This window comes from Vanrija albida (assembly GCF_041260175.1).
Source record: "Vanrija albida strain AlHP1 chromosome Unknown contig_4, whole genome shotgun sequence".
NCBI classification, from domain to species: Eukaryota; Fungi; Basidiomycota; class Tremellomycetes; order Trichosporonales; family Trichosporonaceae; genus Vanrija; species Vanrija albida.
Window position 1 is genome coordinate 2,885,760 of NW_027191423.1, and position 26,637 is coordinate 2,912,396.

At 63.4% G+C, this 26,637-nt stretch overlaps 9 protein-coding genes across 9 annotated transcripts; 3 read left to right on the top strand and 6 right to left on the bottom strand.

The window, feature by feature from the left end:
* Nucleotides 1–586: 586 nt before the first annotated feature.
* Q8F55_005881 (uncharacterized protein) lies at nt 587–7,639 on the top strand (the record flags this gene model as incomplete). Its single annotated transcript, XM_069354359.1, has 5 exons — nt 587–1,079; nt 1,142–3,232; nt 3,269–6,126; nt 7,093–7,216; nt 7,602–7,639. The coding sequence occupies 5 exons, from the start codon at nt 587–589 to the stop codon at nt 7,637–7,639; spliced, it is 5,604 nt and encodes a 1,867-aa protein (XP_069209001.1).
* Nucleotides 7,640–7,652: 13 nt separating this feature from the next.
* On the top strand, nt 7,653–10,407 carry PBP1 (poly(A)-binding protein binding protein; the record flags this gene model as incomplete). Its single annotated transcript, XM_069354360.1, has 7 exons — nt 7,653–7,741; nt 7,841–7,927; nt 7,982–8,010; nt 8,101–8,414; nt 8,463–10,113; nt 10,151–10,264; nt 10,304–10,407. 7 exons carry the CDS (start codon nt 7,653–7,655, stop codon nt 10,405–10,407), a joined length of 2,388 nt encoding a protein of 795 aa, XP_069209002.1.
* Nucleotides 10,408–10,959: 552 nt separating this feature from the next.
* Nucleotides 10,960–11,743, bottom strand: Q8F55_005883 (uncharacterized protein; the record flags this gene model as incomplete). The annotated part of the gene is made up of 5 exons (XM_069354361.1): nt 10,960–11,009; nt 11,066–11,163; nt 11,336–11,452; nt 11,551–11,567; nt 11,729–11,743. The coding sequence occupies 5 exons, from the start codon at nt 11,741–11,743 to the stop codon at nt 10,960–10,962; spliced, it is 297 nt and encodes a 98-aa protein (XP_069209003.1).
* Nucleotides 11,744–12,678: 935 nt separating this feature from the next.
* Nucleotides 12,679–13,513, bottom strand: Q8F55_005884 (uncharacterized protein; the record flags this gene model as incomplete). The annotated part of the gene is made up of 3 exons (XM_069354362.1): nt 12,679–13,178; nt 13,316–13,423; nt 13,510–13,513. The coding sequence occupies 3 exons, from the start codon at nt 13,511–13,513 to the stop codon at nt 12,679–12,681; spliced, it is 612 nt and encodes a 203-aa protein (XP_069209004.1).
* A 765-nt stretch (nt 13,514–14,278) lies between these two features.
* On the bottom strand, nt 14,279–15,175 carry Q8F55_005885 (uncharacterized protein; the record flags this gene model as incomplete). Its single annotated transcript, XM_069354363.1, has 2 exons — nt 14,279–14,754; nt 14,803–15,175. 2 exons carry the CDS (start codon nt 15,173–15,175, stop codon nt 14,279–14,281), a joined length of 849 nt encoding a protein of 282 aa, XP_069209005.1.
* Nucleotides 15,176–16,901: 1,726 nt separating this feature from the next.
* Q8F55_005886 (uncharacterized protein) lies at nt 16,902–18,598 on the bottom strand (the record flags this gene model as incomplete). Its single annotated transcript, XM_069354364.1, has 9 exons — nt 16,902–16,950; nt 17,023–17,090; nt 17,165–17,731; nt 17,810–17,878; nt 17,924–17,991; nt 18,050–18,097; nt 18,144–18,217; nt 18,268–18,293; nt 18,563–18,598. The coding sequence occupies 9 exons, from the start codon at nt 18,596–18,598 to the stop codon at nt 16,902–16,904; spliced, it is 1,005 nt and encodes a 334-aa protein (XP_069209006.1).
* Nucleotides 18,599–19,687: 1,089 nt separating this feature from the next.
* Q8F55_005887 (mitochondrial 54S ribosomal protein uL22m) lies at nt 19,688–20,654 on the top strand (the record flags this gene model as incomplete). The annotated part of the gene is made up of 4 exons (XM_069354365.1): nt 19,688–19,718; nt 19,756–19,843; nt 19,962–20,160; nt 20,208–20,654. 4 exons carry the CDS (start codon nt 19,688–19,690, stop codon nt 20,652–20,654), a joined length of 765 nt encoding a protein of 254 aa, XP_069209007.1.
* Nucleotides 20,655–22,590: 1,936 nt separating this feature from the next.
* On the bottom strand, nt 22,591–23,576 carry TPI1 (triosephosphate isomerase; the record flags this gene model as incomplete). Its single annotated transcript, XM_069354366.1, has 4 exons — nt 22,591–22,864; nt 23,017–23,383; nt 23,433–23,518; nt 23,554–23,576. 4 exons carry the CDS (start codon nt 23,574–23,576, stop codon nt 22,591–22,593), a joined length of 750 nt encoding a protein of 249 aa, XP_069209008.1.
* A 458-nt stretch (nt 23,577–24,034) lies between these two features.
* mlh1 (DNA mismatch repair protein Mlh1) lies at nt 24,035–26,449 on the bottom strand (the record flags this gene model as incomplete). Its single annotated transcript, XM_069354367.1, has 9 exons — nt 24,035–24,457; nt 24,492–24,648; nt 24,685–24,799; nt 24,834–25,133; nt 25,173–25,372; nt 25,407–25,500; nt 25,537–26,128; nt 26,166–26,303; nt 26,345–26,449. The coding sequence occupies 9 exons, from the start codon at nt 26,447–26,449 to the stop codon at nt 24,035–24,037; spliced, it is 2,124 nt and encodes a 707-aa protein (XP_069209009.1).
* Between the last annotated feature and the right edge of the window lie 188 nt (nt 26,450–26,637).

Here is a 26,637-nt window from a genome sequence, read left to right on the forward strand (position 1 = left end):
CTCAGCTCGCCACTCACGGCTCTGGCTTCATCGCCGTGGCCACCATTGATCTTGTCACATCTTTTATTGCACAACCCTTCCCACCCCCCGGCTTTTGTGTGTCCCGGCCTGTGAGGGCGCCCGTGTTACCGCACCCAGCCCTTTCACCGTCTGTGGTATTCTTCCTCGTCGAGTCGCTCGCCCTCTCCCAACTCGTCCTCGGCCAAACACAAGACGAGCACACGTCTCACACGACCACGCTAGGACCTGTCGCCACGAACTCGACGCCACTGCACCTCCTCACCCCATCGCACCTCCCCCCTCCCCCCCCCGCCGTGCTCGCGTGACACGCCAGCTCGACACTTGCCTATCTTCTCGACTCTGGCCATCATGAATTGTCACTAGACATCCCAGAGCGGCAGCGCCAGCGCTCCACTGCGCACCACCTTCCCTTCTCGACCCCTCGCTTCTACCGTCCCGAGCCCCGTGAGCTCGTCAACAACAACTCGCCCTCGCCCACTCCCGAACAATTCTGCGGCATCTCTCGCCGCCTCCTCCCTCCTTCATCACACCTCCCGAAACCTCTACGCCACGTACTCATCACGCCATGGCCCACATTGTCCAGTCGCTCGAGAACGCGGTCGAGGCCGGCGTGCAGGGCATCATTGGCATCGCCGAGGGCCTCGTCGGCGCTACAGCTCCGGCACCCTCGGGCTCGGGCTCGGGCTTGTTGCCAACCGCCAAGGGCTCGGACGTGGTCACCACCAGCAACGGTGGCTCGGTCTCTGCCCCTATCCCCATTGTCGCGAGCGGCGGTGAGAATGGCTTTGCACACAACGCCCCCCGCTCGCACAACGGCCCTTCGCCAACGTCACTGGCATCTCGCCTCGCGATCGTGTCACAAGACACGCTGGTCCAGCTCGCCGACGTGCCGTCGGGTTGGATACACGTCCAGTCAACTTATCTCGACGCAGCGGGTGGCCAGAAGCGGGTCCGCTCGTTTGGGCTGAGAAATGTCTCGGAGACGATTGTGGACGTTGAAATTGGCTCGGATCTAGGCCAGCAAGTCGTCTTCTGGGCAGCGGCTGACGACGAGAAAGGTGAGTGACGCGGCGGCGGTGCCATGACCTCTACTCGTGTGACGGGTTGCTGACAAGCCTAGCCCCATCGTCGTCCGAGTCGTCGACTTCCTCGTTATCAAACAGCGCAGGGTCACCATCTCTGAATCTCTCGCTGCCAGTGGGCTCGACCACGACAGTGTTCCTCGCGTTCCAGCCCACATCGTCTCAGCCGGCTTCCCCATCCGGTGGCGCTTCAACCCCGTCAACAGACGACGGCTTTACCCCACGTGTGTTACCCGCTGGTGCGGTTGGCACAAATACAGAGCTCTCGCCCGTCCCTCGCCTCCCGTCGGCCGCGAGCACGAGCATTCTCTCAGACTCGGGCTCGAACGCAGCCTCCCAATCGAGCATGTCGGGTGCCGGAAGTGTTGTTCGCGACGCGTCCGCTTCCAGTCGCCGATCGGACCCTGTCCACCGGTCGTTCTCGGTCCACGGCTCCATCCTCGTGCACGCGACAAGACCAGTGCAGTGGGACGACCACGCCGCAGACACACTCAGCCCACCGTTCCCGGTGGGACCCCAGGCCCATCAGAACATTGCCCTCCCATTCTTCGCGACAGTCTGTCGTTCATTCTTCTCGGCAGCATTGATAGACCCAACAACCGGCCTCGCCACCGCCCCACAACTTCAGTCTGGCCAGCTGTCCATCGACTTTGGCTGCGACAATGTTGTGGGGACCGAAGCTCACCGCGACATCATTCTTGTCAATCGGTCAGAGATCGACCTGATCTGGAACACGACTGTTGTCAACGCTCGCCACAAGGACAGCGTCTGGTTCTCCCTGCGCGATCTCGACTCTGAGAACGTCTTTGGGGTCGACAACTCGCCAGAACCAGTGCCCTTACCCGCGCTGTCGTCTCGTCACCTCCGGCTATCTCTCCGCCCTCTGTCTCCTGTCGCAGAGTTTGACTTCGACTTTGTCATTTCGAATGTGCACCAATCAGGAAATACGGTCAATGTTCGAGCCGCCGGCTCGTGCGGGGCGAGCCCTCATGACAACACGTTGCGCATTCTCAGTGGGACATCCCTGGACTTTAGACAAATTCCCGACGGCTCGTGGGCGAAGAAGCTGGTCATTGCCAAGAACATGAGCGATAGGCCAATCGACGTCCACTTCTCGGCTACACCTGGCTATGATGTCGTCTACCGGCTGGCTGGTGTGGCAGGCGAGGACATTGATGAGGAGATGCCCGTGCGTCCACGCGATAAGCGGGCAGAGGTACTGTCGCGCACATCAACAAAGGACACCCGGGACTCTGGGCGGGGTCGCGACATTGCCTCGACATTACGGTACGCGGCGTCGGAGGCTCCAGCGCCCAGTGGGAGTGGAAGATCCCACGCCTTCACCGACGCCTCAAGCGTGACGACAGATACTCGGACCCTCAACGAGTCCGAGGACTGGTCCGCCTTTGGTGTCAGTGACCGCGAAAGCTCCATCCCGCCGTCGCGCCCTCTTTCTCGCGTGACTTCTCGGGCGTCTAGCTACCGACCGACTCGAGGAGACAACGAGTCTGATGACGAGGACTCTCAACATTTGTCTGCAAACGAGGCAGTGCCAAATGAGGAGAACAAGCCTTCAGACAACCTCGGCGATCGCGACATCCCCAATCAGATCGAGGAGCTCACCATGCGCCCCGGTACAGAGTACCGAGTCTTCGCCATGTACAGACCCGCACGCGACCTGGTCAACCCACCGGATGTCGCTGGTGCCCTCCGATCATCGGCGTTCAAGCTCTTCTTCGATTGGGCTCCATCGAGCCAAAGGTCGCGCCCAGGAGCTCGCACAAGGCAAGCCGTTCACTGCACTGCGACGTCGTGCACTTCCATCATTTCTATTCCATCTGGCCACCTTATCGACTTTGGAGAGGTTACTGTTGGCGCGTCAAAGTCGACCACCATTCAGATCGAGAACCTGAGCGCGTTATCAGCCCGAGTCGAGATTGCCGCCATTTCAAAAGTTCTCAACACCAACAGAAATATCATTGTGATTCCACCATTCGAAACGGTTAATGAGCGAATCGATTTCTTCCCTCGGAGAATCAACGAGCGCTACGAAAAGCAGGTGTTTGTTCGCAACCTCTTCAATAGGGAGAACAATCAACTCATCGAAGTGCGATCCAAGAACGTTGACGGTGAGTTGATGCTCGTGTGACTGGCTGACAAGATAGTTTATAATGTTACCCTGCACTCCCACCTCTACCGCATTCTCACACCCTCGGGGAGCAACTTCCTCGACTTCGGCTCCGTGGTCATCAACTCGCCTTCCGTGCGAACGGTTCAGTTCCAGAACCTCACACAAAAGCCCCTTGTCCTCGACCTCACGGCCTCGCAGCCAGAGGACGTCGAGCTGTATGTCAAGGCCGGCGACGCCCCTGTCCCTCAAGTGGCGCCTGCCATCTTGGCCAAGTACAACTACCTCACGGTCGACTCGGACCGACCCAACGGCAATCTCAAGGAGCGTTTCGTCGAGTCGCTTCAAGACAAGGACCAGGGATCAGGCGACTCAAAGCCGCCCTCCAAGTCCAAGGCCCGTGAGAAGAGTGTGACAAGAGGCGCCAAGGAAACGGACAAGGCGTCCATTGGCACTTCGCTCGCATCGACTCTCAAGAAGGGTGGCCGTGGCAAGCATGTGCAGCTTTACGGCAACTCGGTCACGTTCAAGGACCGCTCTCTGCTGGACGACGCAGAGTACCTTGACCTAGCATCTGGGCTCCCTGTCGCTGCCCATCGTATTCCTTCGACATCCAAGCGCACACAACTCCTAGAGTCTATCGCGCACGAAGATTCGACTAAGCTTTCAGGCCAGCACCCCAAGGTCCTCAAGCTTGACTTCTCTGCCGCTGCGAAGGCAAACGGCCTCTACCTCAAGGAGCCAAAGCCTAAGAAAACAAAGTCGAGTTCGAGCACGAAGAGGGATCCGTCTACCCCAGGAAGGCATCGTGAGCCGTCGAGCGTCAGGCGTGACCCCTCGACACCTGGCAGGAGTCGCGACCAGGCACCCACGACGCCATCAAGAGTGGGTTCGCGAACCGACGCTCCTTCAAGCCCAACGACGATCCAGCCGATCCTCAAGGCACCGATTCTCAAGCCGCAATCTGCCGGCTTAAAGTCACCAGCCCTGACTGGCAGGCGTATTGAGCTCAAGGGTGACCCGGCATCGGTCTCGGATGTGACAAAGCTCAGCCCCGACGAGCTCATTGTGGCGATCGAGCACCATGAGGCCAGGCGCTCGACGCAGGCTGTCACCCACCTCACTTCTGAAGAGGAGGAGCAGTATGTCCGCCGCCTCTTGGCGCTCCGCAAGGAGTTTCAGAACGCGGTCAGCGCTGCCAAGTTTGTGCCTGCCCGTGTCTTGACGGTTCCTCCTGGATCGTCGCGCCAGCTCGTGGTTGTTATGACTCCCAACGGCTCTACCCGGCCTCACATCTCGACCAGAGCCAAGCGTGCCGAGTCTCGCATCTTCATCAAGCTCATGGAGTATGACCACTCTCTCCTCAGCTCGGCTGTTGGCGAGTCGTTCACTGAGCTGTCCGAACTTCCTGTTCGTGACCTCGTCATCAGATCTTCATGTGTCCGCTCAGTCCTCGAGGTCCAGCAATCGTCCATCAACTTTGGCACCTGTGAGCGCGGGGAGATCAAGTCTCGTACCATCGTCATCCACAACAAGAGCGACTGTGTTGGCATCTTCCGCATGCGCACCTCGGGATCGATCGCGTCCGGTAATCTCAAGCTCGGCCTCGGCCGATACGGAGTTATTTCGGCGTTTGGGCGCAAGGAGGTTGCGTCATTCTCGTTCACACCGACGATGGTGGGCAACTTCCAGGAGACGATCGCAGTTGAGAACGTACTTGATTCATTCAACGATCAAAACGTCTTGGTCAAGGCAACGGTGCGCAAGATGCCCGCGCTTTCGCTCGACGTCACCCGGCTGGACATTGTGCCCACCGCGAGCGGCGAGTGGCCCTCCGACTCTGGCTTTGTCATCACCAACACCTCCAAGACGGAGCGCACCTTTGTTGTCGAGGCTGCCGATGCCCCGCCCGGTGCATTTGCGGACATTTCGCTCTCACTGGATGAGAAGGACGCTGGTGTGGCCCTCTCCAAGGTGGAAGAGGAGGAAGTCGAGGCCATGCTGCAAAAGCTCAAGATTGCCCGCCGCAAGAACAAGCCCGACAAGGTTGCAAAGTACGAGAAGCGTCTTGCCGAGCTTGGCGTGACGACCTCGACCCCGGAGCCAGAGCGCGCGGCTACAGACGCCGACAACGGAAGCGCGCCTCTCTCTGGCACAGCTAGCCCTGTGGCCCCTTCGGCTGCGGCGTCTCGTTGTGTCGTGGTCACACTCCAAGCCAACAAGAAGAGCAAGATCTTGGTCAATCTCGTCCCAGGCTCGGAGGGCACTGAAGCCTTCGCTTCCACCGTCAAGGTGTTCGACCGAAAGAACACGGACGAGTCGGTCACGATCGACGTTACAGCGCAGCCCAAACCTATAGAACAGGCTCCTGCCCCGTCCAAGCCGACTTCCGAAGACCCCCTCAACCTTGCCATCATGCGCCACTGCCTGGAGCTCACGTTGAAATGCCCTGTGTCGCCCACTGCATTCTGTGTCGGCTCGACGCTGTTCCTTCCTACGTCCGAGTCCCTCTTTGCGACCCTCAAGCCATACTTCTCGACCTTCACGCACCCGACCACTGGCGCAGATGCTGGTCTGATTCTCGCCGACGGCTACTCGCGGCAGATCCCGGGCAACACGCATGCCGAGGCCAACGCCCTGACCAACTTCCGCGAGCGAATGACGGAACTGGAAGACTCTCACCCCGAGGCCTCTTTGCCCTCGGCGTCCGAGGTCCTCGCCCAGTCCGAGTGCTTTGCTACAATGGAACCGTGCTCTGTTCGCACGTCTGGCGGCCCGAGCTGTGCGCATGAGCTCGTTCGTGCCCACGTCAAGACCGTCTTCCTCGGTGTCGAGGAGCCACCCGACTTTGTCCAGTGCGAGGGTGTCAACATTCTCGAACAGGGCGGCGTGCAGGTGCGCCGCGTTATTGGACTCGAGGAAGAGTGTCTCGAGCTCGCCCGCCGCGGTCGCTCATAACGTGGCAGTAGCCTTGACTTGTCCCCCACTCTGTTCGTTCCTCCCCTCCATCTATTATCTCTCTCTCTCTCTCTCTCTCTCTCTCTCTCTCTCTCTCTCTCTCTCTCTCTCTCTCTCTCTCTCTCCCTCTCTTTCTCTCTCTGTCTCCCCCTCATGTAGGCTGTGCCAGGTAGTGCGCAATAAACTACACCTCTCCCCTCTCCATCAAACTCTGACTTGATCCTCCTTTTGTCTGTATGCATCATCGTCTAGGACGTGTCGTTGGTTGGGGAGGGGAAGCGTGGTGCAGGTGAAACCCTGACGCCACAATGGGGTTGGCTTGATGCTGGCGTGGGAGTGGCCGAATTTGGTCCCGCGTGTGTCGAAAGGCCGACTGTAGGGGGAAGGAGGAGGAGGAGGAGCGGGGCCAAAACGGCAGGGGTGGGTGTCCGTTAGGTGGGTGTGAGAGTAAGTGCGTGCGTGCGTGCCCGCCCTTTGTCGCAGCTTGCTTGGCCTTGCCTTGGGTGAGCGAGTCTGATTCCGCTAGGTCGTTCCTCGCCGCCGCCACCGCCGCCCACCACCCGCCGCCTCGCCTCGCCGCCATTGTCGTGTCCAGTCGCCAGCCAGGCGCCCCCCGCGCGTGCACGCTACGCTACTCGCTCACTGGCTTGCTGCTTCACGACCGACCGACATACCACCTCGCCTTGTTCATTTGCGTCGTCCGTCGCCAAAGAGCAGTCTAGTTCAGTGTATTATTACCAGATACACCAGAACGGTCAGCAGTACTCGACTCGACGCTACGACCAAACTCGCACACCGCTCGCTCTCGTCGTCGTCACACATCGTCGGCAGCAGCAGCAGCAGCAGCGCGCGCACGGCACCGGCCTTCCCTCGGCCTATTCCCCCCCTCAGCGCACCACGCAGCCTCCACGCCGCCAGCCCGCACCCGTTGCGCTCACCGCAACGCGCGACGACCGGCAGACGAGCCTGACTGTGAACGTGTCCCCGCGCGACCACTGCACCATCACGCGACACGCATCATCCCGAGGTGAGTGATGGCTCCCTGCCAGCCCAGCCCAGCCAGGCCAGCACGACACTACGCCATACGCCGGACCATGCGCGACCGCCTGCGCGCTTCGCGTCGCCGCACGGGCCGCCCCGGCTCTCGTGAGACTGCAGCGCCGGCAACGCACCGCCCGGCGCGTGTGCACTCGCTCGGGGCACGGTCCTCGCCGCGTCCCCTCGGCACATGCATTCGCCACGGCGCTCGTCAGAGACAATGGCGGCGGCTTTGCCATCCCCACACTCCACACGGTGGTCATGGTTCTTGACCCTGTGCTGTCTCTTCTGATGCGCCGGCCGCCTTTGAATCCCCCTTCAGCTTCCTTTGCTGTTCTTCCCCCTGCTTTAGCACTCTCCACTGACACATCCAGAACCCGCTGCGTTTGACGACTGCGCGGCCACGACGTAACGAGCACGAGACCATGGCCTCGATGAGAGGACGCGGCCGCGGCGGACGGGGCGGCCCAGCTGGAGGAGGAGGTGGAGGTGGTGGTGGCGGCGGCGGCGGAGGGTGAGTCGACCCCCGGGGCGTGGTCGCAGACTCGAACCTCGAGGCGGCGATCATGCGCCCGTTGCGCTGCTTACGAGGACCGACGGCTGATCCAACCAGACGCGGCTCGTGGCGAGGCGGACCACCTGGATCGGCTGGCTATGGCCGTGGCGGCGCCGCGGCAGCCTCGAACCCGAACCGCGCCGAGTTCGTACCGCAGACCAACCGCGCCCGCGGCGTCGGAGGTGCTGACGCGAGCAGACTCAAGGGAGAGGATAAGCCCCACAAAGGTGAGTGCTGGGTCGTGTGAGGCGGGGCAGGATGCCGAGCCTGCGCCCTCGCCCTCGCTCCCAAGCTTCTCGCCTGCTCACACGCACCAGAGTTCCAGACAGACACGGACATCTCGGCTAGCACTCGCGGTGGCGAGCGCGAGCTCAAGCCGTGGTCGCCCGACGATGACGCACCAAATGGCGCTGCCAATGGCCGTGGTAGCCCCGCTGGTAACCGCGACACCATCACCTTTGGCGGGCCCATGAGCACCATTCCCTGGGACCAGTTCGAGGTCAACGAGCGTCTGTTCGGCGCAAAGACCGACTATGATGAGGAGATCTACACGACCAAGCTTGATCGCTCGGGCGCCGGCTTTAAGAAGCGGGAGCGCGATGCTGACCGTATTGCGAACGAGATCCTTTCGGTGGGTACAGTGGCAGCGTCCGTGGCGGTTGACTAACCTTGGGTGTAGAAAACGTCGAACAACACACACGTGTCCGAGGAGCGCGGTCAGGCGGCGGCTGGCGACAAGGACGAGGAGGAAAAGTACTCTGGCGTCGTTCGCAACCCCAACGCCTACGTCCCGCCCGGTGCGCGCAAAGGAGGCGCTGGACTGCCCCCTCGCAAGCCCGAGCCCAAGACGGAGGCCAAGCCTGCCGACAAGGCCCCAGAGACCATCGCCGCGCCCGTTCCCGTTATCCCGGCGGGCAAGACGAACGGTTCGACCCCCGCGGCCCCTCCCGCCACTGCTCCTCCTACTGCAGAGGCCCCGGCCATCCCCGTTGTCCAGGCTCCCTCGTCGACCCCCGCATCCATCCCCACCCGATCTTCCGCCGACCCAGTGATTGACCCAGCGATCGCCTCGCAGGGACCACGCGCTGTGCCGACGGCCATGATGCGCAGCACGAGCCAGGTTCCTCCCGCGTCGAACGGTACCGACGCCGCTGCGGCTGTGCCGCTCAGCACGTCGCCAGCGCTCAACTCGATCCCCCCGATGGGAGCCGTGGTGGACCAGGCACGTCAGTTTGTCAACCTTGAGCGAGAGCGCGTCGAGGCTCGCAAGCAGTCGATGGCCAAGACGGAGCGTGCACACGTCCTGTCTGACCTCAAGGCGTGGCAGTCCAAGTTCAAGGTGCCGCTGCCTATCCCCAAGGACATTCTGCCGATCCTCACCAAGGACGAGGTCAAGCAGAAGGCCATTGAGGAGAAGGCGACAAAGGCGCTGCACGAGGAGAAGCCAAAGGCGGCGTCCAAGTCGCCTTCGCCGTCACCTGCACCCCCTGCCGCGGCCCCCGCTGTGGCGATTCGCCCGCCTCCCTCGCCCCAGCCGGACGCCCCGAAGGCCGCTGCGGTCAAGAGGATTGCCATGAAGATCCCCGAGATTCCTCCGTTCAAGAGGAAGGCGCCACCTGCAGTGCCCGTTCCAGAGACGGCAGCGCAGAACATTTCGCTTGTCACGTCGCCGACTCCGTCGCACACGTCCATCACGTCAGGCGGAGCCCACGCCAAGTTGAACCCCAACGCCTCGGCCTTTGTCTTCAAGCCCACTGCTGCGGCATTCAAGCCATCCGATTCGTCGGCCGTCAACAGCCCTGCGTCGCAAGCTGCCAAGCTGCCGGGTACCCCGGTGCTTGCTCCGCCTGTTAGCTCGCCGCCGAACGCGTCGAAGAACCCCTTCTACCGCGAGGGCCCTCCAAAGCGGCTGACGGTCAACCCGAGAGACGACTTCAACCCCTTCAGACACGGCCAGGTGCCTTCAGCGTCTGCAGTAGCGCCCCAGTGGCCATACACTGGACGTCGCTCGTCTGTGGCGCTGACCCAGCCTCCTGTGCACCCGGGTGGCATGCAGCCTGGCTCGTTTGAGGGCGAGGACCCGTCTTCGCCTCACCAGGGACCTCCTCCGATGCTGCAGGGTGCTGGCGTGCCGCAGCAGTTCATGAACTACTACCGGTATCAGCCCGGCATGCACCCGCAGATGCAGGGCGGTATGCTGGGTCCCATGTTCCCGCCTGGTGCCGGTTTCATCTCTCCTCAGCAGATGGGCCAGTCGCCTAGCCACCATGGACAGCCGCCTCACCCGGGACCGAATGGCATGCCATTCTTCTTCCCCAACGGCATGCCTCGTGAGTTGGGCGTCGCCGACTTGTGCTAACGCTCCAGCCAACGCGCAGTTCATCCCCCCTCAGATGCAATTCCACCCCAACGGACCTGGACGACCTGGTCCTGGCCAGCACATGTTCTACGCGGGCCAGATCCCACACCAGGCTCCTCACAGTGGGTTCCGTGACGAGGCACGCTAACCCGCCAGTGCAGCCGCAGATGTCGTTCACCGGCCAGCCGGGAGGCCAGCCCCACTTCCAGCAGTCATTACCTCCGCAGGGTGGGCCGCCACAGGCGCCGCCCCAGCATGGGTTTGAAGGTTCGCCGGTGCATGGGTCGAAGGGATAGGCGAAAAGATAGTCATGGCTATGGGTCGGGTGCGGCTGGCTCGTAGTCGGTGCGATGCATCGTGCCATGCGTGCGGGGGGCGGGGCGTGAGCGAGTGAGCGTGCGTGCGCGCGTGCGTTGGGGGAGCTGTCATGGGGAGTGGCGGCCGTGCGCGAGGAGGAGCGTCGTCAGTGTGTGGCAAGGGGAGTGAGTTGGTGGCACGGGGATGTGTGGCGCAGAAGATGGCAAGGCAGGTGGAATCTGTAATCAGTGGTGACACTGCGCCACCATCCCGAAGCCACGCTGTCGGCCGAGAAACGTGGGCAGTGCACCAGGACCATGTGGAAGAAGGCTCGCCTCAACACACACGCTGGGGCTCCCCACGGCGAGGCGATGCTCTCAGCAGCGCGCACGGCCGCAACCAGCGCACACACGTCAATAGGGCATACATGGCAGCGGCCGCTACAAAGCATTAGGCAGGGGCGGCGTCGAAGGGTGGGGGCGAGGGGAGGGGAGGGGGAGGCGAGTCCGTCGAAGCCGGCCTAGAGGCACAGGTCGCAGCATAGTTCCTCGGCGCAGCAGCAGCAGAGCACTGGGCGGGCGTGTTAGCTGGGCAGCGGGGGCCGGGGGGAGAGCAGGGGGACTCACTACCGGCGCAGCACGCGAGGCAGCCGGTTCCGGCGCCGCCGCCGCTCTTCTGCGGCGGCTGCTGGACGTAGACCTGCTGGGGCTGGGGCTGGGGGTAGCTGCGGCGTCAGCAAGCAGCACGAGTGGAGCGAGTGCTGCGGGGGCGTGTGCGGGCGTGGCGGGGGAGGCGGTGGTCGCGGTGGTCGCGGCCGTGGGCGAACAATAGCTCGCGGCCCGCCCACTCCCCCATGCCCCGCCCGCCGCCCGCTGCGCGGCCGGCCGGCGACTCACTACTGCCCGGGCTGCTGGTACGACTGCTGCGGCGCAGGGGGGTAGTATCCGCCCTGCTGAGGCGGGCCGCCGTACTGGGGCTGGCCGTACTGCTGCTGCTGTCCGTACTGGGGCTGTCTGGGGGGGTGTTAGTGGGTGTGGGCGGGCGGGCGGCGACGGTTGCCGGTTTCCGCCGCCGCCGGCGCGCTCGGGTGGGCGCGCGAGATCGAACGTACCCGCCACCGCCGTAGAACTGAGCGTCAGCGCGAGTCGGAGGAGGGGGGAGGGGGGAGGGAGCGGGTCTTGGCGCTGGCCACCTCGGACAGGCGCCGTCGGCGTCGGACCCGTTCCGGCGCGCGGGCGCTACTCGTCACGCCGCGCTGCGCTGCGCTGCGCGCAGCTTGCGCTACTCACGTCCTTGGCCGACATTGTGATAGTGAGTGATGGTCAAGGAGGTGGAGACAGACACGAAACGATTGTTGTGGCTGCGGCCGGGTGGCTGTTGGTTGCGCTGCTTGCTGCTTGCGCTGGTTGTGCTGGCTGGTCAGAGAAAACGCGCAGCAGGGCGGCGGGCGCGGGCGCGGCGGCAGAGGCGCGGCGCGGCGGCGCGGCGCCCTGACGCGGAAGTATTTGGTTCTATAAACGAACGCACATGTCATTTTCTGGTCGGTGGCGGTGTGGCGGTGCGGCGCGGCGGCGGGCTGCTGTGTGGGCGGCGAGGCGAGGGCGAGGGAGAGGGTGACGCCGAGGGGAGGCAAGCGAGCGGAGGAGGGGTCGAGCGCGGCGCGCGGCGGTGGACGGGGCCGTGCGCGTGCCTGCGCGATTATCGCGGGCGAAAGGACCGCCCAGGTCGCAGTGCGCCGGATTTAGCGACAGTGTCAACGTCGGCGGCATGCATGTAGGCTGTAGCCGCAGCCAGGCAGCGGTCGGCGCGACAGACGCAGCCTGCATGACCTCACTGCGCCGCGCCGCCGACGACGACGCCACGCGCGGAGTAACCACCGCTGCGCCGCGCCGCGCCGCACGGACACCGTACTCTACATGGTGGTACATCGTGTATGCCGCTACAGTCTATGGTACATCGGGGGGGTGGGCGGCCGTGCGGCGTCGGGCACGCTGGCTCGGTCCGGCCGGTCGTCGCCGCGCCGCTCCGCCCGGCATGTCGCCTGGCGTGGCCCAGCCGCAGCTCACGCTCACGCTCACGCTCCGCGCTCGCTCAACCCACTCCGCAGCTCGCGCTCCGCGCACGCTGCTCACCACGAGCCAGGCGGGCTCTACCCAGCCCGCAGCTCACGCTCCGCGCTCGCTGCTCCGGCCAGTCCCCGCCGCCCCAGCCAAGCTCGCGCTCCGCGCTCGCTCGCGGCTCACCTATGCCCCAGCGGACTCCCAATCGGCGGACTAACCCGCGCCCCGCTCCGCCCGCCGCGCGCCACGCCGCCCGGGTATCGCGGAGCATTCGCCCCGACATTCGCGTAGCTGCTCGCGTACTGCCCCGCCGCAGAGGCCGGGTCGGCCGCCGGCGAGCCGGTGGGCGAGGCGCGGGTCGGCGCGCGGAACGGGGGGGAGTGGGCCGCCGCGGCGTAAGGCGAGGCGTAGGGCGCGGCGTAGGGCGCGGCGGCGGCGCGGAGGGGGCGCGAGTCGTCAAAGTAGCCGCTGTCGCTGTCGTCAAAGTTCGGCGATGACTTGGGCGGCGGGGCCGGCCCGCGGGGGCGTGCGGCCGGGGCATGCTCGGCCCACTTTGCCTCGGTTGGCAGGAAGGTGTCGGTCGTGTTGCGGCGTGAGCGGCGCTCGGCGGCCTTGGAGCAGAGCATTACGGCGGCCGTTACTGCGAAGAAGAAGACGAGGACGACGCCGAAGATGGACACTGGGGGGTGAGCGAGCGCAGCGAGCGAGCTGGCGCGGGCTGGGGGGGTTGGCTGGGCAAGCTGCCGGGGTAGGCCTCGTTGCACACCCCGCAGGCCACACCCCCGGCCCCGCTCCGCGGCACCTCGGATGACTCACTGCTGTCCCGCAACGGATTCTTAAAGAACAGGTAGTGCCGCCCCGTGCTGGCGTGCGCGGCCTTGTTGGCGCCGCCGGTGGGAAAGTCGCTCGGGAAGATTGTGATGACTGGGGGGGGGGGGGTTAGCAGGGGCGGCCGCGGCGGCGAGGGGACGCCGAGCGGCTAGGCGGGCTCGTCTCGGCGGGCTACTCACACATTGCGGATTGGGGGTCTGGGGTGGGGGGTGCGTCGTGTGTGTTGCGGCGCGGCTTGCAGCTCGTCGTCGACGGCGATGTGCTGGCGGATGCTTGACGCTGCTGGGCAAGTGGGCGACGGCAACATGCTCACACATCTCGTCGATGTTTGCATCGCGACGGCGTGCAGCAGCTGCAGTCTGCAGTCGCACGCGTCGGGCGCGGCGCGCAGGCAGAGGAATGTAGTCGTCGACGACGCGCGCTGCCCCAGACGCACCCCCAAAACGAGGCACGATTTACCCCTCCCCCCTCGTTTTGCCATTGCCGACAATGTGCCACTTTGCTTCCCGCTAACGCTAGTGGCCTCGACCGTGGCTGCCTCGCGTCGGCCTCCTCCTCCTGCCTGACGCGCTATACTTGGAACCTTGAGCCTAGGCATGGATGCATCCACCCACGCCGCGCGGCGCGCCGCACACCGCCCTATTCCATCCCCCGCCGTACCGCTTGCTTCGAGATGCCGGCTGCCGACACATCCCGAGTGACACAACGCGCCGCCGCTGCGCGGCTCCGCTCGACGCCGCTTCAATCATGCATATACACACGCAGTACAAACTCGAGATGGCCGAGTACAACATCCTGTTTACAGGTTCTAGGGATGGGTGGGGCGAGATGGGCTGGACATGGGGGAGGGAGGGGGAGGCTTGAGCGGGGGTGGCGCCGGGGGTGGCTGGCGGCGCGACCGACGACGCGCGACGCATCGACATTGCCATGTGGCTTGCTTGGCTTGCCTCACACCAAGATCAAGCTCTCCATACCATGAATGACCATGACAAACGTCTGGCCCTCCTTTGCGCCGCGCTTGTCAACTTCCGCCTTGATGACCGCATCCGCCTCCTCCTCGTCCTCCTCGTCGTTGGCGTGCGAGTAGCCCGTCTTGACGCTGACCTCGACCTCCTCCTCGGGCTCGTCGGCAATGGCATGCTCAAACGACATGGACAAGGGGCGGCGCGGCGACGACGGCGCCGGCGCGTCGAGCGAGCCCTCGGGCTTGACAAACGACGTGCGGCGGTTGTGCTGGCACGGGCGGCCAGTCACATCGTCGAGCGACGACGGCACGAGGCGGATGCAGCCCCAGCCGACCGACAATGGGCGGCGCGCGAGCAGCTTGTAGGTGGCGTGGACAGAGTGCTGCTCGGCGAGGTGGTTGATAAGCCCGTGGACGTGGGCCAATGTCTTGTCGCGCAGGGCGTGGAGGGTAGACAGGTCTGAGGGGTTAGCCGCGGCAACACTGGTGGCAACCGCCATCTACTTACCCGAGAAGCAGCCAGCAGACCAGACGGGGACGTCGACGGCAAACTCGACCGTCTCGCGCAGCGTGCCGCCCGGGCTGGCGGGCGACATGCCGAGGACGGCGGCGCGGGCGCGGCGGGCGTTGACGACGCGCATGACGCTCTCGGCGAACGCGAGGCTAGACATGCCGACCTCGCCGCGGGGGCGCGAGCGGCTCCGCTGCAGCCGCGGCGAGAAGTAGGGGCGCTGGGTCTGGGTGGCCGAGCGGCCGCCGCGGGGCTCTGCGGCGTCGGCAGAGAGGGTCGAGGCGACGGGGCGGAGCGAGGGCGAGCCGAGCGGCGAGCCCGACAATGGGGTGTGGGCCGCGTGCTGGACGATGACTGCGGAGGCTGGCATGGTGGGTTGTGGGGGGAGTTGTGGTGGGGGAGGCTAGATGTGCGCTTTGAGATATAGGCTGGTGTGACGATGCAACGATGGCTTGTGCGGGCCGGTGGGTGGGTGGGCGGGCGGATTGTCGGGAATGGGTCGAGGTGCCCCGTGGAGCAAGGGCGTGTGCGTGGTCGTGTGATGGGGGTGGGGGGCTGCTTCGTCGTCGTGGTCACGAGAGCGGCGGAGAAGAGGAAGCACGAGAAGCAAGGCAACAACAAGAGCGAGGTGTAGTGTGTAGGTGTGTGGCGTAATCCCGTCCCACGGTAGAGCCACGGCGGGGGTAGGTGTCGGGGGGTGATTTGTTATCGTCGGAGAGATGGCAGCGGGTCACGGCGCGGGTGATGTGGGCGACGGTGCGGTGCGATGCAGGAGAGGAGAGCAAGAGAGACGGCGTCAGCGAGAGCAACAGGCGAGACGGGCGAGCACGGCGCGACGAGGCCGGGTCCTCGGGGCGGTGGGTTGGTCCCGAGGCGGAAGAGGGGCCGGGTGTGCTGGTGCGACCGGGGTTGCGGCCCACCAGCCGCTACGACGGCGCCACTCCGTCGGCGCCAGAGCGGAGCGGAGCCCGCAGCGCAGCGCGACGGGCAGCGACGACCGCGGCGTGCAGCTCGACGATCAGGCCATCAAACCTGGGCCCGGGCCCACCACCCACCCCGACGGCCACACGACCCCCACTGCCAAACTCACCGGCAAATCGGCCAGGTCGGGTGACTTGTCTCTGTCGTCGAGTGTCGGTGTCTGCAATGAGTGCTCGGGCTGTGTGCGCGCGAGCTTGTCTGTCTTGTTGTGTCTGTAGATAGTGTGCGATGCAGCAATGCGCTCCTGCCTGCCGAATTTTACCCAAACCCCCATGCATGACGATACCTTGGCACTGCCGGCGGCGAGGCGAGGGCGACACTGCGCGTCGAGCTCCTCCTCGCAGCGGACACTCCCGGCGTACGCACGACGAATCTCTCCGCCCGCCCCGCCCGGTGCAGCACGGCACAGCCCGGTCCGGCGCGCTTTGCCTCACCCGGAGCCTGCGCTACGGTGGGACATTTGCTCCCGTCGCTCCTTAACGCTCCTTGTTGGAAATCACGGAGCGCCGTAACAGGCCAACATGCGCCAAAATGCGCCCGGTGGGGAGGCATCAGCGGGGTTCGAGGCATTGGCCCACCGCAGCAACCTAGGCGTTCGGCATCAGCTGTGATCCGCATGGCTGCAACAATGCCACGCATGGGCCTGATGGCGCATGGCACAATGCATGGTGGCGGCGGGCGCGGCGAGCTGGAGTGCGCGCGTGTGCTGTGGCGATGGCATGGCGATATCCAGCTATCGATAACTGACGCTCGCCCCGACGACACATAAGCCGCAGCTGGTTGGCTGGAGGCCCGAGGCCCGACCCCCACCCCACCCAATCTAACACACAATCGCATTCTATGTGGAAACGTAAAAAGAGTGTATGGCGGTACGGACACATAGGACGCACAGACCGGGTAGCAGCAGCTGCAGCTCAAATATCTATCAAATCGGCCAAGTCACGAAGCGGCTCCGGCCGCGCCGCGCTTGCCCTCCGACTCCCTCGCCTCGCCTCCCTTCCTCCCGTCCCCTCCGCCTCTCCAACTCGCCCCGGCCACCGGCGACGACCGGGGCCTCAACTGTCCATGGTGTTGTTGTTGGTAGAGGGGCACGTGGCGCCACGCCGATTTGGCATTTACTTGCCGCCAGTGGTCTTGAAGGTGACGAGACCAGCAAGCGAGATGCTGCGGGGGTTAGTCATTTACCGCTGACAGCCCACGACGCTCCCATGGGGTGCGTGGCGTCGCGTCACTTACGAGTAACCAAAGACCTGCAGGGGGGTGATCTCCGAGCCAAAGGCAATGACCGAACCGCTGATAAGGAGCTGGAGAAAGTCAGCCACTGGCGTAGGTAGGTCTGTGCACGGCCCAGCCAAGCCGTCCAGCCAAGCCAACTCACAATGTCCTTGAGCACACCGGCGAGGGTGAGGATGAGACCCGAACCAACCGAGATAAGGAAGACGGCGGCAACGTTGAGGGCAAAGGCGATACCGGCGTTGGAGAGGAGGACGAGGATGCCAACACGGTGGAGGTTGTAGAAAGGCTCGAGTCCCTCAATGAAGGGCATGATGAGCGCGTTGATGACAGCGCAGACAGGGGCGTAGTAGTGGAGCGACACGATGGGGTCCATCTTCATGCCGTGGAGGAGAATCTGGATCATGACAAGACGCGAGGCCTCGAACACGACAGCAGCGCACTGGCAGATGAAGCCGATCATCTCAAAGTGGAGCTCGCCGTAAGCGGCAAGGGCGCAGCCGACCGAGATCATGAGGACAATGGCAAGGAGGCGGCCGTTGGGCTCCTGGAGCTTGAAGGCAAACGAGATGAGGAGGATGGCAACGGGGTTGAACGCCTTGAGCATCTGGATGAACGAGACCGAGAGCGAGAGGTAGGCGTAGTTGGAGAGGATAAGCGAGCCCGAGAAGAGCGCGCCGATGGGGAGGATGGTGCGGATCCAGCGGTCGCGCTGGGCGTGTTAGGAGTGGCCCAGGGGGTCGTAGGCAACGCGCCGGCACTGCAGCGCGTGTGCGAGCTCGCTACTCACAGTCATCTCAATGTCCTTGGCGCCATCGACGAGGGTCGTGGTGCGCTGGAGGACGCGGGTGGCAATGGCCTGGGGAGTGAGCTACAGCCGCAGACCAGAAGCTGGCTAACTCACCGAGAAGGCAAGGTGCCAGGTGGTGAGGAAGACGGGGTAGGGGAAGTGGAGGCTCGAGAAGACGTATTCTGTTGGTGTCAGATGTCAGGCGTCAATCTCGTCAATTGAGTAAGCCACCACACGCACTGTTGTAGAGGATGACGGCGATCGAGCAGGCCATCCAGACGGGGATGACTGTGTGGGTTAGCAGGCGGCGCGGCGTCAGACACGGCGGACGCACTGATGACACCGGGGATGACAATCTTCTTCTGCTGGGAAGGCGCGTTGCGAGCGACGGCGGCCGAGCCGGTGGGCCTGGTGGGCGTCAGCTGTGCTCGGCGCGCCTTAGCCTCGGCGACACTCACTCATCCTTCTCGACGTGGAGGGGGAGCTGGAGGGGTGTCAGTAAGGTTAGAGAGGGGACATGGCGGCGGCGGTGGCGTGGGTACGGCCTCGGCGCCGAGCTGGGCCACGGCGTCGCGTAGCGCGGATGGCCGCGCGCCAGAGGGAGCGCGCGCGGCGAGCAGCACGCAGCGCGTTAAGCACGCCGAGTGGAGCTGGCTGCTGGAACGCGCGCCTCCTCGACGCCGCCGCCGCCGACGCAGCGCACGGCCGTTGCCGAGCCCGCGCACGGCGCTAGCCGGTCTGGACGGTACGCACGTTGGCCTCAATGTCCTTCTTGTCCTCGGCGCTCATTGTGGGCTAGGTGGGTCGGGGTGGGGTGGGGTGCGCTAGGCAGAAGGAGTAGAGAGTTGATGAGAAGGAAGACGACGAAGAATGAATGGAAGAGAGTTTGAGGAGGAAGATGCCGTCGCGTAGGTTGTTCGTTGTGAAGCAGCGAGCAAAAGGGAAACCTCGTCTCGTCTTGTCTGGGGTTTGTTGCTTGCGGCGGTTGTATCAGAAATCGACGTGTTCCACAGTGCGTGCGGCCGGCGCAGGCGGCGACCGACGACGGGCGGCGGGCACCAGACTTACTACCGCGGGAGCGAAAATGAGCCCAGGTCGACCAGGTCAATTACGACACGGATGGTCAGGGAATGCTCATCTTGAGCCCTCTGCGTCCATCATGCATGCAGGGTAGAGTAGGTTGTACGACGTCGAGCAAGTGCACCCGGGGGATGCACAACACGTCGCGACGGCGGCGGCGGCGGGTGGGTGCCGTGCCGTTTGCCCTCCCGCGCACCCCGCGCCGTCTATCGCCCTGTGTGTCCTGTTTGCCTGGCATTGACGGGCAAGGCACAGTTGGAGGCTGCAGGCTGCCGCACGTACGTGCTCGCCTCTGGCTCGTCGCGTCGTCGAGGCGACTGCACTGTGGGACGGGACCCTTTGGCTCATCCAGCCAGCCCGCCCCTTGTGCCATTCAATGGCCTACGCCGCGGCACTGTTTACGCTCTCGGCTCGCTCGCTCTCTCCCTCTCTCGTCAACCTTCTTGTGGTACGCTGTCCCTTTGAATGAGTGGACGTCCCTGGATAGTCTGCTCATTTGGACCACCGCCGCCACTGCCGCATGTCGAGCCTGCAAGCAAAACGTGTGTTGCCTGGCGCGCACTTTTGCCTGGCACCGTGGCAGGCAGAAAAGGGACAACCGTGCCTTTTGCCGGAAGCACCTCTGCATCAGCCAGACACAATGACACGAATGACACGTGTAACTCACTCTCACTCTGATAAACCTACTCCCGCGCCTCTGAAAGTTGGCCCTCCGACAGTTCGACCTCCTCCGGCAACGGCGAGCAAGGCCAAGTAGAGACGAGCAAGCCCAGCACAACGCAACAACAACCACCCGACATGTCCAGGACGCTGCGCTCGGCGCTGACAAGTGAGCGGGACATGCGCGTACAGCCACTGACAGCCAGTCGCCCAGGGCATCCCCGGCCCCTCGCGCCCGATGTTGCGGCCCGTCGTGCCCATCTCGAGGACAGCGTCGGTCGCCTCGTCGCGCTCGTGAGTACACCGGGATGGGTACCGCTGCAAGACGAGCTGCATCGCCCTCGAGAAGCCCGCAAGCTCGTCTTGCAGCTTGCCTGCCGCCTTGCTACTCGGCGACGTGCTGACGCCCCAGCCTGTTCGACTTTGCCAACTTCAAGCTGCCAAACTGGCGCAAGAGCGCCAAGAAGGCCGACGAGGACGCGGCGGCGCCTGCCGAGACCGAGAAGGCTGAGAAGACGGATGCCTCTGCGTCGACGGGCAGCGGCCTGTTCGAGGACGTTGTGCTGGAGGAGGAGGCGCGGAAGAAGTTTGAGAAGAAGCCGTTCACCAAGGTGCGTGTGGCCCGCAACATGCTTATGCGCCCGGCTGACCCCCGCAGCACAGCTACCAGTCGGCGCTGCACAAGGGCTCGCACCGCAAGCTGAACCAGATCTCGCGGCAAGTGGCGGGCCTGCCGGTCGACGAGGCGGTCATGCAGCTGGCGTTTGGCGCCAAGCGCTCCGGACGTACATGGGTCAAGAGCACGCTCGCGCTCGCGCGCGACCACGCCGAGGCCAAGGGCGGCGCGCGCGACCGCCTCGTCGTGGCCGAGACGTGGGTGTCCAAGGGCCCGAAGATTGCGCGTATCGACATCAAGGGCCGCGGACGCTTCGGCATCAAGCACCACGGCTCGGCACGCATCCACTTTGTGCTCAAGGAGGGCAAGACGTGGTCCCAGAAGCAGGAGATCGAGCGCGCAAAGGTCCTCCGCAAGGTCCGCTCAGCCGGCGTCGTGCGCGAGGACGGCAAGCTCCGCCGCAAGACGCTCGACGGGTGGGCGTGGTAGCGTGGGCGTGGTAGAGATATGGCATTGCATTGATCACGGCGGTACGAGTGCACGAGTTCACGAGCGGAGCGGGTACGCGTGGGTTGAGGCGAGGTGGGGGGAGGGGTGATTGCTGGCACTGGAGTCGGTGGTCGTGTGAGGGTCGAGAGAGCCGTTGCTCCCGATTCTCCGGAGTCCACACTCCACTCGGTGATGGTGGACTCCATATCCATTAGGGTGGAGTCCATGTCCATTCGGGTGTGGACTCCATTACCATTACAGTGGACTCCACTCCACTACGGCGGATGGTGGACTCCACTCCCATTAGGGGGGATGGTGGAGTCCACTCCATTAGGATGGACTCCATCTCGATGAAGGTGGACTCCATATCGATTAGGGCGGTATCCGACTACATAAACAATGGGGTGGTATCCGACTACAGATCGATTAGGGTGGTGTCCATGAGGGTGGACTCCATCTTGATTAGGGTGGACTCCATCCATCAGGTCCATACTGATGGCGTGGAGTCCACTATTACAGTGGTCCACGAGTGGGGTCCACAAGTGGAGTCCACAACTTGTGGCAAGTACTCCGTGGTGTGCACTCCGTGTCGGCGTAATAGGGTGGACTCCATTCCATTGAGTGGACTCCACATCCATTAGGGTGGAGTCCATGTCCATTACGGTGGACTCCGTTACCACTACGGTGCACAGGTGCAGCACCCACCACGGTGGACTCCATCCACATGGCAGTGCCATACCCATTACGGTGGACTCCATCCCCGTTACTGTGGACTCCATATCCATTAGGGTGGCCTCCATCTCCAACGGTGGACTCCCATACCCATTAGGGTGGACCCCATATCCATGAGCTCCATCCTATAGCGTGGAGTCCACCATTACGGTGGCCCAAGCTGAGTCCACACTCCACTTGTGGCACTTCGTGGTGTACAATCGACGTCGGCGTACGAGGGTGGACTCCATATCCGTTGGGGTGGAGTCCATTCCATTAGGATGGACTCGATGTCCACGAGATCCATCGTAATGGGGTGGAGTTCACCTTAAAGTGAAGTCCTCAGTCCGTCCACAGGCCACAGTACACAGGCCACAGTCCACAGGCCACAGTCCACTGGCCACAGTCCACTGGTGGAGTCTACAGTCAACATGTGGCACTCCGTGGCACCCGATCGACGTCGGCTCATGAGGGTGGACTCCATCTCCATTAGGATGGACTCCACGTCCATTAGGGTGGACTCCACGTCCATTAGGGTGGACTCCACGTCCATTTGGGTGGACTCCATCCATTACGGTGGACTCCACTCCCTTGGTGTGGATAGTGGACTCCACTTGTGGACGGTGGACTCCATGACAGTGGATTATCCTGGTGGACATTACCACTCCATTGTGGCGGATTACCACCGTGGACTCGACCTCATTACGGTGGACTCCACACCCATTACGGTGGACTCCTTGACGGTGGACCATTACACTACGGTGGACTCCACATCCATTAGGGTGGAGTCCGTGTCCATTAGGGTGGAGCCCATATTCACGGTGGACTCCACTCCATTGTGGGCCCATTAGAGTGGACTCCATATCCATTGGGGCGCCATATCCATTAGGGTGACGGTGGACTCCACTCCATTAGGGTGGACTCCATACCTATCAAGGTGGACTCCATATCAATTAGTGTAGACTCCACTCCATTCTTACGGTGGACGGTGGAGTCCACTCCATTACGGATTGGACTCCATTAGAGTGGAGTCCATACACATTAGGGTGGACTCCATTAAGGTGGACTCCACTTCCTGGTCCATCCTAATGACGCCGCCGTGGACACCCGCCCCAGCCCCCCAGCCCCCATCATGACTACTGCATTGCATAGATCCAGATATCGCGATAGCTGCTAGATACCCCGGACCGCGCTACATCTTTGCGCGCTGCACACTGGCCGCATCCTAAGCCTTGGTGCGGGCAATCTCGACAAACTCGGGCTTGAGCGAGGCGCCGCCGACGAGGAAGCCGTCAATGTCCTCGGCCTTGGCGAGCTCGGGCGAGTTCTTGGCGGTAACCGAGCCACCGTAGATGATGCGGGTGGCCTCGGCGACGGCGGGCGAGACGCGGCCAGCGAGCCACTTGCGGAGGTCGGCGTGCACCTCCTGGGCCTGCTCGACGGTCGCGACCTTGCCGGTGCCGATGGCCCAGACGGGCTCGTAGGCGACGACAACATCCCTGGTGTGTGTTAGCTAACTCTCGAGCCGCAGAGAGAAGGGGGGTGGGAGTGGAGGGAATGGAATCTTGGCCATGCGGCGCCCCGCGTCGCCCACAGACACCGCTTCTGCCAGGTTCCACGCCCTCGCACCCGCCCCGCCTCGCGCACTCACTTCCAAGAAGCCTCGGGGATGGCAGCGGCAATGGCCTCGAGCTGGCGCTGGTTGACCTGGCTGGTGATGCCCTTCTCGCGCTCCTCGAGCGTCTCGCCGATGCAGGCAATGACCTTGAGGCCAGTCTCGAGGGCGAGCTTGACCTTCTCGGCGACGGCAGAGTCCGAGTCGTGGAAGAGGGAGCGGCGCTCAGAGTGGCCGAGGATGACCCAGGGGACACCGGCGTCCTTGATCTGCTCGGGGCTGATCTCGCCAGTGAAGGCGCCGGCCTGCTTGACGTAGGCGTTCTGCGCGGCGACCTGGACGGGCGCGTTGACGGCCTTGGCGACCGAGATGAGGTAGAGGGCAGGAGGGGCGATGACGACGTCTGCGTGTGTGAGCAGGTGATCATAGGCCTATCTCCTGCATGTACCCACCGTTGGCACCGTCGAGCTTGGCGTCGTTGAGGCCGTCAACGATCGTCTTGATCGAGGCCTGCGAGCCGTTCATCTTGAAGTTACCACTGCATGTCAGCGGGGCTTGGGCGGGCCTGCTTACCCAACGAAGAACTTGCGGGGCATTTTGGCTGATTTTGGTTATGGGTAGGGTTGGGAGAGGGAGAGAGTAAGGTAGAGAGAGAAGGAGGAGTGAAGAGCAGATGCGTGTAACCGGTATCGGATGTCGCGATTGCCCCAGCGGCGCCAGTGGTGGTGCGCGCCTGACGTAGCTGAGGGGTTCCGTTGCGGCAACGGCCCATCCGTCCATTGTCACTGGCTGGGACTCGGACTGCTCGCCCTGCCCCCTGCCCCCTGCCCACCCACCCTGGCTCACTCTCCAACTCTGCCCGACACTGGCCCAATCACATTCTTATTCCCGACAGCCCCGAGCCAAGACGTGGGGTAATCCACTCATGCAAGCATCATCCTATTCCACGGCCGGCTCATGCAACTCTCGTCTAACAATCGGCATAATACAAGCTATGGTATACATCGGCTACTCAACGGCCGCATCCTCCGCGCTCGTCCCGCCCAAACACGCGCTAACAACGCTCGAATACCCGGAACAGGTCGGGAAGGTTGGCCACCTGGTTCACGTGGCGGTCCGACAGGCTCTTGGGCCACTGAGTATGCCGCCTGAAGCTGGGGAACAGGACGTGCTCGAGCTGCCACACATGGTGGGACACCTCGTCAGCCGTCGCATCGTCGTCCGCCGCGTCATCCACAAACGGGCGTGGTGAATAGAAGAAGGCCAGCTCGCGGAGAACCCCCTCAAAGCATGCCTTCTCGTCCTCCCAGTCCACTCTTGTTGCGAGGCACAGGAGGAAGTGGGGCAGTCGGTCGAGGTTGGGCGTGTATCCCTTCAGCAGCAGTGGCAGGGCATCGAGCGTGCCGGTGGACGTGATGGAGAGGGAGAAGTACTCGTCTATCATGTCCCGCTTGGATACGAGGAGCGAGGTCGCGCGCTGGTGGGTCAGATCTACCTACAGGGACACCCACCTTGACGACCGTGTCGACGGTCAGGCCGTTCTCCTCGATCCCCGGCTCGTCCTCCGCTGCTAGACGCAGCAGGTCCTTGATATCTGGCGCCGGCTCGAGGCGCAGTCGGCCCAGGGCACCGAACTGCCTCAGCCCAAGCTGATAGAAGTGTTCATCGCTGGCGTGTCAGCTGAGCGACATCGCGTCCACCCACCCAAGCGCCGCATAGTCGACGAGGAACAGCCTAGTCGAATGCTGTATCAACCCCAAGCACTGGTGGCGGTCGGCAATGCCAACAAACGCGTGTTTGCCCAGCGTGTCGTTGAGGTCTGGCGTTAGCACACGCCACCTCCTCGAACCCACCCTCGTTGCCCTTCTTCTGTACCGCGCGCCGCAGCTCCTGTATACTTGAAAAGTCGCACACGCTCTCCGGGATATCCTTGCTGCTGCTCTCCTTGGCCTCCTGCACCGACGCGCTCCACATTGGCGTCTCGTCCTCGTCCTCGATGACCGTGACCTCGCCGCTGGCGTCCGCCCCGCGGCGCTTGGACGGCCGCTCGTCGTAGTCGGCTATTTGTGACGGATCGATGACCGTGATCATTGAGTCGAGCGTACGGTTGGAGGGATCCATGCGAACCTTGTAGTTTGGCGCAGTTGTGCGTGCTGGATGTGTCAGCTCATGAAGGCGGCCAGCGAGCTCACGCTTCTGCGCAGCCTGCGACGCGTCCGGTGCCCCGGGCAACAGCGTCTGCACTGAGAACGTCCGCGAGACGTTGGCCCCAGCGAGCGCCTTCTCCACCGCTGCGACCAGCGCGTCGACGATCTCGTCCTCGTGCAGGAAGTGCACCTCCGACTTGGTGGGGTGGACATTGACGTCAACCTTGTCCGGGTCGATTGAGAGGCTGAAGTCAGCACAGGCTGTCAAGGTCCACACACCTGAGGTAGGCGAATGGTGAGGCTCCCTTAGGCAAGTAGGTCGTGTACAGCGCGTCGATCGCCTTCTTGATCTTGGAGCTGTCGACTAGGCGGTCTGCGGGCGTCAGAACCTCTCTCAAGTCCGACTCACTGTTTATGAAAAGCAAGAAGCCCGCCTTCCTTCCCCCGTTATGGTTCGCATTGCTGACCCACCCGCGCGCCGAGGCACCAAGCTTCGGCGCGAACGTCGTCTCGGGCACCTCGAGCAGCTCGGCTGCTAAAGTGGGGGTGTAAATCTGTGCGATGTTCGCCTTGGCTGACGACCCGGCGTTGGTGGACACGTCGGGCAGCGCGCTTCCGGCCTTCTTGCACACCCAAGCAACGTGCGGGTTGTGCACGGCGTACTTGGTCACCACGTCGAGGATACGCGCGTACTCATCCGACGCTGAGCGGAATGCGCGTTTCCGCAGTGCGTTATTGTAGAACAGGTCGGACGCCGTGATCACTGTGCCGTCGTTGGCAGCCGTCGGGCGCGCGTCCTCCTTGAGCACACCGTTCGCATACTGCGCTTTCCACCCCACGCTATCCGCATGTGTCTTTGTGATCACCTCGAGGTGCGAGCAGTAGCTTATCGACGCGAGGGCCTCCCCCCTGAACCCGTAGGTCGCAAGACTTTGAAGGTCGGAGAAGGCGGCGATCTTGGACGTCGCGTACCGCTCACAGAGGAGGGCAAGGTCGGCTTTCTGGCCGGTGAGCATCGCCGGCATCAAACACACCCACGTTAATGCCATGCCCGTTATCCGTAATCTGGAGCAACTTCAACCCGCCGTCCTTGACTGTCACCTTGATCGAGGTGCTTCCAGCATCGAGCGAGTTCTCGAGCAGCTCCTTGATCGCGTTGGCTGGCCGGTGGATGATCTAGTGGTGGGGTGAGTCACGAAAGTGGAGGTCTTTCCTACCTCGGCCGCCGCGATCTGGTTGACAACGTCTGCGGAGAGCTTCCTGATGGGCTTTGGCGTATCTGGATCGACTGAGACGTCGACGCCGACGTCGTCCACGTCCATTGCGCTAGTTGAGGGAATAAAAGCGGAATGGAAATGGCGCAAGATGATAAGAGTGCAACAAAAGTCGACCGACCGACCGACGCGATGAGACTGAAACCCAAAGCGGCGTCCAGTCAACCTCCACCATCCGTCCAGGCAGTGACGCACCACTTCCCGCTGCGCGCCGCCGCTTTCATCATCGCGTTTCC